The 10914-nt window shown below is 38.2% G+C and overlaps 1 protein-coding gene across 8 annotated transcripts in view; it reads right to left on the bottom strand.

Annotated features, from left to right (window-relative positions):
• Positions 1-552: 552 nt before the first annotated feature.
• Positions 553-10914, bottom strand: part of LOC139980838 (sodium-dependent dopamine transporter-like) — a 50382-nt gene continuing 40020 nt past the window's right edge. For all 8 annotated transcript variants that reach the window (XM_071992797.1, XM_071992796.1, XM_071992799.1 and 5 more), the window contains 6 exons: positions 7266-7378; positions 7046-7177; positions 5830-5929; positions 2824-2936; positions 2215-2382; positions 553-1316 (listed from right to left, as the gene is read on the bottom strand). In XM_071992797.1, coding sequence (XP_071848898.1) covers positions 1209-1316; positions 2215-2382; positions 2824-2936; positions 5830-5929; positions 7046-7177; positions 7266-7378 — 734 coding nt within the window. In that variant the 3' untranslated portion in view covers positions 553-1208. The remainder of the gene's footprint in view (positions 1317-2214; positions 2383-2823; positions 2937-5829; positions 5930-7045; positions 7178-7265; positions 7379-10914) is intronic.

Here is a 10914-nt window from a genome sequence, read left to right as displayed (position 1 = left end):
GAACTTCGAGCTACAATGATTACTAAATAGTATAGGTATTTATCATTACATATGAAAACATGTGCAGACTAGGTAACATGAATTACTACTATAAAACATGGATTTGATTGTACCTAGAATGTACGAACACTTGCAAATAGACAATTTCACAAACACAGTGCATAAACTAAGGTATAAGGTTAACTGCTGAGACTTTCAAGACTAAATATTCTTGAGACAAAAATCTATTTTGTCGTGTTTTTTTTTTAATGGACCATTCCGTGAATTGACAAACACTCATCTAACGAACAGTGCTATCATTGGTTGGTTTAAAAGCGTAGTCATGTTCAAGAGTTGAATCTTGGGAATCAAACTTTTAAATGGTTTTCTAGAATTCTTTTTTCTACATTAAATCATTATCACAGGTTTCATAGATATAAAAATTGTCTTAAAGCAAACCAATTATCCATAATAGTCAAGAGAGACATAATTGCTTAAAAAAATCCTGCAACATAGGCCCTATGCGCATAAAAATTCCTTCCATTATACTTTATGGATATTGCGACAGTTATCGAATTTATGGTTCACTTATGACATTAAAATGTTAAATTCAAATAAAAGAAAAGAAGAAATACTTTTACTAATTAACTTTACATACATAATTCACTATTGTTCATTTAATATCTATTACTTCAATTGATCATATCTGCATTATCGATTGTATAACGTAAATTTACGTATAACAAGACATTGGGTGGCTCGCAGTATAAAATAACAAGCAAATACCCAAGATCAGCATACAAATCTGAATCACTGTTCGCACAGATACAAGATGTCTCAAAACTATTCAATTGCCAGTTATGAAGGAAAGTCTGCCCTTGTTTAAAAGAGATTTTTGTTTGTACAAACGATCTATAAACAGATTTATACAGCATCAAGTATACCCAATACAATCCAGTAACCGAAATCATCCAGTAAACAAGAAAGTAAAGTAACCGGTATGGTCAAGTAACCGATACAATAAACGTAGCAATACAGTAATGTAACCGATATAGTCCAGTCAAAGATACAACGAAGTAACCGGTATATTCAAGTAAACGATAGAATTACATAACGAGTATAGTCAAGATAACCGATAAAATCAATTAACCGATCTAATCGAGAAGAGTCAGGTAACCGGTATAAATTTATCGTAGTACGTTCAAGTTGTTTTGTTCACGTCGTCAGCTCTACACGTCCGTCACAGGTTTGTCTTCAGGCACAATGCCATTTATTCTGCTCTCCATTTCTATTCCTTCAGGCCATTGTGGAGGAGTCTTCAGGTTTCGGGTTACTCGCTGAAATTATCAATTGTATCGTTAAGATTAATATTTCGCATTATGTAACATTTCTGCAACCTCAGAACTGTTGTCGTGCTGCATAATAAAGTTTTAATTGTAATACTTCAACGTTAATCTCAAACAAATACACAAGCACATGGTTTTCCTCGAAGTCATTCAGGTAAATACAAACTGATCTGTGAGTTCAAGCATTCTAAACGATTAAACTACTCTCTCTTCGAAAAACGTTATCGATTACGTCTTTTTTCTGGCTACACTATCAAGAATTATACTTTAACTTTTTAGGGTTTTGTTTCTAATTGTATGCCTGTAATTATACGCTCTAATTAAGAACTTTACTTTATCTGCTGTTGTTTTGTTTAATGCTGGTGAGGTTTCCTTCTGATGAAATACTCAAACCCCTGATGTAGATCATTGGCTTCAATTGTCAAAGCATTAAGAAATGATACATTTCTGCTTATCTCATGACATGTGGATGCCAATATGGAGTATAATGTTGTATAAAGTTTAAACTTGGGGGTATGAAGTAGACTTGTAATGAGTATGTTCTCATATAATTGTCCATATGGAATTGTACTCATACCCGTAGGGAATTTGTTGTAATGTAGTAAAGATATTAAAGCAAGATTAAGCACTCGTACTATAGCTTTAGAGCCTGAACCCACAGGTTGCTCATAACCAATGGGAATGAACTATACATTGTTTATTAAGTATTTAGAGGTATGAAGTATATACGGTGTATGAAGTATGCAGTGTGTATATATGGAGTATATAGTGTGTATGAAATACAGTGTGTATGAAGTGTATAGTGCATCAAGTATATGGTGTGTATGGAGTATATATGGGTATGAAGTATCTAGTGTGTATGGAAATATGCTAAGATTCGTTAACTTACTTCCATGGCTGTTCCTGGAGTATTTAGAAACTTGTAGAGAGCAATCAATGGTATGAATGCAATCGAAGTGCAAGAAATGAGCCAACCGAGTGCCATTGACCAATCAGGATAAGTGTAGTCGTCTAGTTTCAAATTTTTAAAATTCATCAGGCCAAACGTCAAAATAACCTGGTAATACAGAAAGAATAAAGGAAAACGATTAATTCCTCATTGACAAATCTTCGAAACGATTTGTGCAATTAATTCCACAGCGTAAGAGATACTTGGTTCATTATCTGTGCAGATTTGGTCTTAATTCATAATAATATCGTTGTTTTCCTTTGTTGCAAGAACTTTCTACTTGAGCGACATTGCACGTTGAAGTCAATGTATCAATAACAAACACTTGATATCATTTTGAATCTGTCTCGATACATTTCATTCATAGACTTCCACAATTAAGCGAGATTTAACAGAGTTATAAGTCCATTCAGACCCGTCAAACTTCGCAGAAAAGGGTTAAATGTTGACACTTTTATAGAAGGTGGTCCAAACACTATAAAATACTTTACCTACTTCTATAATGAGAATCAATAGTGCAGCATAAGCAATATTTTATCATATACTTACAATAATCATGGTTGGACAGATGAAGAGCCAACAGATTCGCCAGAAGAACGCGGGACGACTTCCAATCATTTCCTCGATATTTCGCGATATCCTTTCGGTAGGAATCGTCAGGCCTGGCATTAGATAGATACTTTAAACGTGATATTCTGTAATATTTTAAAGCTTATGTTTTTAACGTAAAGGTAAAAAAGGCTCGCGGCCCACTAACTTTGTAGTCTTTCGAAGGAGACTAGTGTGGCGCTAGAGAGGATATTTGTGTGGCGCTAGAGAGGGTATTTGTGTGGCGCTAGAGAGGATATTTGTGTGGCGCTAGAGAGGATATTTGTGTGGCGCTAGAGAGGAGATTTGTGTGGCGTTAGAGAGGATATTTGTGTGGCGTTAGAGAGGATATTTGTGTGGCGCTAGAGAGGATATTTGTGTGGCGCTAGAGAGGGTATTTGTGTGGCGCTAGAGAGGATATTTGTGTGGCGCTAGAGAGGATATTTGTGTGGCGCTAGAGAGGAGATTTGTGTGGCGTTAGAGAGGATATTTGTGTGGCGCTAGAGAGGATATTTGTGTGGCGCTAGAGAGGATATTTGTGTGGCGCTAGAGAGGGTATTTGTGTGGCGCTAGAGAGGATATTTGTGTGGCGCTAGAGAGGATATTTGTGTGGCGCTAGAGAGGAGATTTGTGTGGCGTTAGAGAGGATATTTGTGTGGCGCTAGAGAGGATATTTGTGTGGCGCTAGAGAGGATATTTGTTTGGCGCTAGAGAGGATATTTGTGTGGCGCTAGAGAGGATATTTGTGTGGCGTTAGAGAGGATATTTGTGTGGCGCTAGAGAGGATATTTGTGTGGCGCTAGAGAGGATATTTGTGTGGCGTTAGAGAGGATATTTGTGTGGCGCTAGAGAGGGTATTTGTGTGGCGCTAGAGAGGATATTTGTGTGGCGCTAGAGAGGGTATTTGTGTGGCGCTAGAGAGGATATTTGTGTGGCGCTAGAGAGGATATTTGTGTGGCGCTAGAGAGGATATTTGTGGGGCGCTAGAGAGGATATTTGTGTGGCGCTAGAGAGGATATTTGTGTGGCGCTAGAGAGGATATTTGTGTGGCGCTAGAGAGGATATTTGTGTGGCGCTAGAGAGGATATTGGTGGGGCGCTAGAGAGGATATTTGTGTGGCGCTAGAGAGGATATTTGTGTGGCGCTAGAGAGGAGACTTGTGGGGGGCTAGAGAGGTTGCTCACTGCATCTTTATCAGGGGCGTATCCAGGGGGGCGCAACAGGCGCGCGCCCCCCCTATTGGCCGTCACCAAAAAAAAAAAAGTTTAGCAAAAAAAAAAAAAAAAAAAAAAAAAAAAATGATGACCTTTATGTGAGATGTCGGTGATCGCTCAACCCCCCCCCCCCCCTCCCGTATGCTTTATTTTTTGTTTGCCAAAAAAAGGTTCTGGCGAAGTTCGGCGGCATAATAGTTTTATAAACATAGATGGTAACTGTGTTTGTATTATCACTATAGACACTAAATGACATGCCAGCCATACTAAATTGTGCATTTTGTGTCCATATTTACTGGAAATGTTGCTTATTATTAAGGTCGAAAAATGGATCACATATGGCCATGGGCGGCGATCCTGGGTGGAGGGGGGATATATCCCCCCATGAAAATGGGTGGAGGGGATGTAATGCACCATATCCCCCCCCCCCCCCACCAAATGCCAGGGATAAGAATATTTTCATGCCTACATTTATGCATCTTCGTGAATGTACGGCTCTTTTTTAGCTTCATTTCTCGCCTACCATAAACGCAGTGCGATCTTTTCAAATAAAGCGTCTTTATAAAGCAAAAATAGTTGACTGTAGGCTTCATTGGCCCTATAACAACAAAATGTATTATTGCGCCCACGGTATTGATATAGTACATATATGCACCCTCATAGTATTCATATAGGCCCTATAGTAGGCCTACACACGTACATGTTCCCTCGAACAGCTGAGAATCTCATGTAACCAGGGTAATGCTTAATACACGTTGCACCTGGATGCCCTAGCAATCGGTACCTAGGAATGTAACTATGTGTAATTGTGTATTGCATGTGTATAGGCCTATAATAGCCTGCATGAGGCCATTTTCTTCATCGAATAATATAACAGAGCTCTCGAACATTCTAACGTTGCGCCTGAAACAAGATTGACAGGGGCAATTTTCCCAAAATAACACCCGAAATTAAAAAAAAAAGTATTTTGGATCCTGATTATGAGATATTTCGGACATGACATCCCTATTTTAAAGTTGGGTATATGCCGCTTGGAAACCTCGGGAAGTGCCGTTTCCGGCCATCTAGAGGGTTTGTTAACCCCAAAATTTTCTTGTACGCTTCGCGCCAACTCATGGTGGCGCTACGCTTAGATAGTAAACAAGGTCATATCCCCCCCCCCCCCCACTCGGAAGTACGGATCGCCGCCCATGCATATGACACCATTTTGCATTTCAGCCCTTCTTTGAAAGCAAAAATTGTAACACCCCTCCCCTTAGACCCATCCCCCAGGACGGCGATCATTCATGCCTGGCGCCCCCCCTATTGGAAAATCCTGGATACGCCCCTGTTTATGGAGGATCACTCGGTCACGCATTGCGTCATCAACCAATCAAATATATCAGCTTACAATAATTCCAGCGCCATTCGCAATGTATATGAGGTTATGTTATTCAGATCAACAGAAACTGAAGATCAACTGAAGATCAAACTGAAGACCAACAGAAACTGAAGTCGGAAGAAGCTACATTATCAGATTTTATGAGTATTTTGGGCACGTATTGATTTTGAATGGAGATCTGTAACTTCATGTTATGGACATGTCTAAGTTTAATGTAACTTTCAATAAGACGAATAACTGTGCTAGAACATGCGTATGGTTGTCGAGCGACAGGTTACGTTGTAAGGGAGCGTCTTTATACTTTCAATAGATCGATGGTTAGGAACTTTAATAGCAATACACCAATATGAAGACAAAATATGTTCAACTTACCATAAAACCAGGAGACAGCAATGGCTTCAAAGAAAACCGCGGTTAGTATCGCATACTGGGCGGCGAAGTTATCAAACAAAAACACCAAATAGGTGCCACCCTGATGGCAAGTAAGAAACATAACACTGTGTTATTAACATGACATGTGCCATAATGATGCGAAGTAAGGAAGCACACCTGCATTTAAAAAAATGCAGTTGCACACCAGACGACGAAACAAACGCCTTTAAGAGTTACGTAATGTTGTTATTAAGGCCGATCCATGAATACGTAGTATCCAATAGATTTCGTACATTCTAAAAGAAAGGTCAAGGATTATGAGGTATATATCACAAATGATCATTAGCATGGCATTGTTTGCTGATTCACAAGATCCAGCTGAACTTTCATGTATATCCCGAAACTACTTACCACTTGTTCTTACATCTTCGAGTTTATCTCGAAGCTACTTACCACGTGTTCCTACATCTTCGTGTATATCCAGACACTAAGGCTTACCACCTGTTCCTAAATCATTGTGTATATCCAGAAACTAGTTACCACCTGTTCATTAATCATTGTGTATATCCAGAAACTAAGGCTTACCACCTGTTCCTAAATCATTGTGTATATCCAGAAACTAGTTACCACCTGTTCCTAAATCATTGTGCCTATCCCGAAACTAAGGCTTACCACATGTTCCTAAATTATTGTGTATATCCAGAAACTAGTTACCACCTGTTCATTAATCATTGTGTATATCCAGAAACTAAGGTTTACTACCTGTTCCTAAATCATTGTGTATATCCAGAAACTAGTTACCACCTGTTCCTAAATCATTGTGCCTATCCCGAAACTAAGGCTTACCACATGTTCCTAAATCATTGTGTATATCCAGAAACTACTTACCACCTGTTCCTAAATCATTGTGCCTATCCCGAAACTAAGGCTTACCACATGTTCCTAAATCATTGTGTATATCCAGAAACTACTTACCACTTGTTCCTAAGTAATCTTGGTAATCAAGACAATAAATTTGGTAGTCGCAAACTCGCAACTATGATAGGTTGTAAAGATGAAGGAATGTCAAATTTTGAAAATGAATACACTTTATAATAACAAATCACATGGGTTCTCTAACTGTGATGATCAATGCAATAAAAGTGATATATTTACAACTAAGAATGGCTGTCTTATAACAATATCTATCGGATAATCGAATATGGAATGAAGTTACCTGCGACGTAAAAGCCAGTCCGACTAACATGTAGAATGCAAAGAGAAGGAATACGGCAATTTCTCGATGAGCTTTAATCACTCGTGGAAACTGATCCGACAAGGCTGTTAAAATAGCTTCCGTTCCACCAAACTAAAGTAAATAAAAAGAGTACCAGAGTTACAAAGATGAAGTAAGTGCAATTTAGTCACGACATTTACTTATTTGAAAAGTCGCTCACCGAACTATCTAGGCCAAGAGTAATCAGCATCAGAAAAAAGAGAAGAGACCACACTGTGGACCCTGGCATGGTGGCGAGTGCCTCAGGGTACGTCACAAAGACAAGTCCAGGACCTGCAGGGGAGACGAACAAATGCCTGTTAGTAACGTAGCTGGTCACATTATAGTTTACCTATATGAATAATACTTATTCCATTCCTTTCAAACTGTGAGCATGATATTTTACAAATGCATAAATATCTACAATTGCAATCCGTTTCACTGCAATCTTCAAATTGTACTCGTTTACTCTCAAGATATCAAGTTCAAAGTGTACTCGTGTGCTCTCGAGTAATATTCAACGTGTACTCGTGTGCTCTCAAGTTATATTCAAAGTGTACTCGTGTGCTCTCGAGTAATATTCAACGTGTACTCGTGTGCTCTCAAGTTATATTCAAAGTGTACTCGTGTGCTCTCGAGTAATATTCAACGTGTACTCGTGTGCTCTCAAGTTATATTCAAAGTGTACTCGTGTGCTTTCAAATTATATTCAAAGTGTACTCGTGTGCTCTCAAGTTATATTCAAAGTGTACTCGTGTGCTCTCAAATTATATTCAAAGTGTACTCGTGTGCTCTCGAGTAATATTCAACGTGTACTCGTGTGCTCTCAAGTTATATTCAAAGTGTACTCGTGTGCTCTCAAGTTATATTCAAAGTGTACTCGTGTGCTTTCAAATTATATTCAAAGTGTACTCGTGTGCTCTCAAGTTATATTCAAAGTGTACTCGTGTGCTCTCAAATTATATTCAAAGTGTACTCGTGTGCTTTCAAATTATATTCAAAGTGTACTCGTGTGCTCTCAAGTTATATTCAAAGTGTACTCGTGTGCTCTCAAATTATATTCAAAGTGTACTCGTGTGCTCTCGAGTAATATTCAACGTGTACTCGTGTGCTCTCAAGTTATATTCAAAGTGTACTCGTGTGCTCTCGAGTAATATTCAACGTGTACTCGTGTGCTCTCGAGTAATATTCAACGTGTATACTCGTGTGCTCTCAAGTTTTATTCAAAGTGTACTCGTGTGCTTTCAAATTATATTCAAAGTGTACTCGTGTGCTCTCAAGTTATATTCAAAGTGTACTCGTGTGCTTTCAAATTATATTCAAAGTGTACTCGTGTGCTTTCAAATTATATTCAAAGTGTACTCGTGTGCTCTCAAGTTATATTCAAAGTGTACTCGTGTGCTCTCAAATTATATTCAAAGTGTACTCGTGTGCTCTCGAGTAATATTCAACGTGTACTCGTGTGCTCTCAAGTTATATTCAAAGTGTACTCGTGTGCTTTCAAATTATATTCAAAGTGTACTCGTGTGCTCTCAAGTTATATTCAAAGTGTACTCGTGTGCTCTCAAATTATATTCAAAGTGTACTCGTGTGCTCTCGAGTAATATTCAACGTGTACTCGTGTGCTTTCAAATTATATTCAAAGTGTACTCGTGTGCTCTCAAGTTATATTCAAAGTGTACTCGTGTGCTCTCAAATTATATTCAAAGTGTACTCGTGTGCTTTCAAATTATATTCAAAGTGTACTCGTGTGCTCTCAAGTTATATTCAAAGTGTACTCGTGTGCTCTCAAATTATATTCAAAGTGTACTCGTGTGCTCTCGAGTAATATTCAACGTGTACTCGTGTGCTCTCAAGTTATATTCAAAGTGTACTCGTGTGCTCTCGAGTAATATTCAACGTGTACTCGTGTGCTCTCGAGTAATATTCAACGTGTATACTCGTGTGCTCTCAAGTAATATTCAACGTGTACTCGTGTGCTTTCCAATTATATTCAAAGTGTACTCGTGTGCTCTCAAGTTATATTCAAAGTGTACTCGTGTGCTTTCAAATTATATTCAAAGTGTACTCGTGTGCTTTCAAATTATATTCAAAGTGTACTCGTGTGCTCTCAAGTTATATTCAAAGTGTACTCGTGTGCTCTCAAATTATATTCAAAGTGTACTCGTGTGCTCTCGAGTAATATTCAACGTGTACTCGTGTGCTCTCAAGTTATATTCAAAGTGTACTCGTGTGCTCTCGAGTAATATTCAACGTGTACTCGTGTGCTCTCGAGTAATATTCAACGTGTATACTCGTGTGCTCTCAAGTTTTATTCAAAGTGTACTCGTGTGCTTTCAAATTATATTCAAAGTGTACTCGTGTGCTCTCGAGTTATATTCAAAGTGTACTCGTGTGCTTTCAAATTATATTCAAAGTGTACTCGTGTGCTCTCAAGTTATATTCAAAGTGTACTCGTGTGCTCTCGAGTAATATTCAAAGTGTACTCGTGTGCTTTCAAATTATATTCAAAGTGTACTCGTGTGCTCTCAAGTTATATTCAAAGTGTACTCGTGTGCTCTCGAGTAATATTCAACGTGTACTCGTGTGCTTTCAAGTTATAGCCTATTCAAAGTGTACTCGTGTACTCTCAAGTTATATTCAACGTGTACTCGTGTACTCTCAAGGTATGTTCAAAGTGTACTCGTGTGCTCTCAAGTTATGTTAAAGTGTACTCGTGTACTCTCAAGATATCAACAAAATGTGCTAACCGAAATATAATTTCAATACAAGTTTATCACCATTGCGTTATCCCGCTAACCGGTTTCAGATTTGACTTCTTAAAGGAGACAAACCCTATACCGTTATTAATGATCTCCTTGGTAGAGATAACTGTAGTGAATAACTTTCCGAAACAGCCAAGGAAGCCCTTATTCCATTTAGGAGATATCACTGATTTAATAATCCTTCACAAACGACGTCGAGGACTTGATCAAGTCTAAATATGATATCATCGGGTCACATGTGCTTCATTTTATGTTTGCCATGTTTTTCGTTATTTATTACAATGTTTATGTTCTGTAATGGAGATGGGTTTTGCAAATGCTGACTCTAAATACTAGAGATCTTAACATGACATAATAATGGCATTGGTTTCACTGTCAACCCTGTTAACGTTTAGCTTTAAAAATCTGAAAGAAAAACAAAGAGAAATGAAAAGGTTTCCTGATTCTAAAGTGGCTCTATGACATCACAGATTTACAAGACGGTAGCTCCAAGACACGATTTTTAAGCTGACAGATACCTCCCAAACGGAACAAGATTTCTCTTAGCTTTTTGGGTGATTTATTTATCAAATATAACTCTGTCATATAAGTCACACATGATGTAGGGTTTGTGTCCCCTGCAATTTGCAGATGACTTTATGACTTCTGCTAAGGTACCTTTGTGTCTAGAGATCGATCTGACGGTTGCAATAATAAAAAGGACAATTTGACTCGAATGGATGACCTTAGGCATTAAACAAAGTATCGATATGTTGTGGATCGTTCAATCAACATTGCAATCGGTCCAGGTTGTATACCTATAACACGTTTAATGTTTGATAAAACCTCCGAGGCTCATCAAGTGTCAGGACCACTTAGTCTAACATACAGACAATGTGTAACACAAAACAGGAAAACATACCAATTGCATGGTCTCAAATAATATGTTATATGTCAAATAATATGTTATAGTGCAGACAGGTGAGACAATTTTGAACTTCATCTTAGGATGCGCTGTTGCTTATATGAAGTTTATATGCAGTGGGCTGATTCTGTTCCATTCTTATGATTCCAACCATTAGGATA

This window comes from Apostichopus japonicus, chromosome 15 (assembly GCF_037975245.1).
Source record: "Apostichopus japonicus isolate 1M-3 chromosome 15, ASM3797524v1, whole genome shotgun sequence".
Lineage (NCBI taxonomy): Eukaryota > Metazoa > Echinodermata > Holothuroidea > Aspidochirotida > Stichopodidae > Apostichopus > Apostichopus japonicus.
Note: the sequence above shows the minus strand (reverse complement) of the source record. Positions and strands in the feature narration are given on the sequence as shown.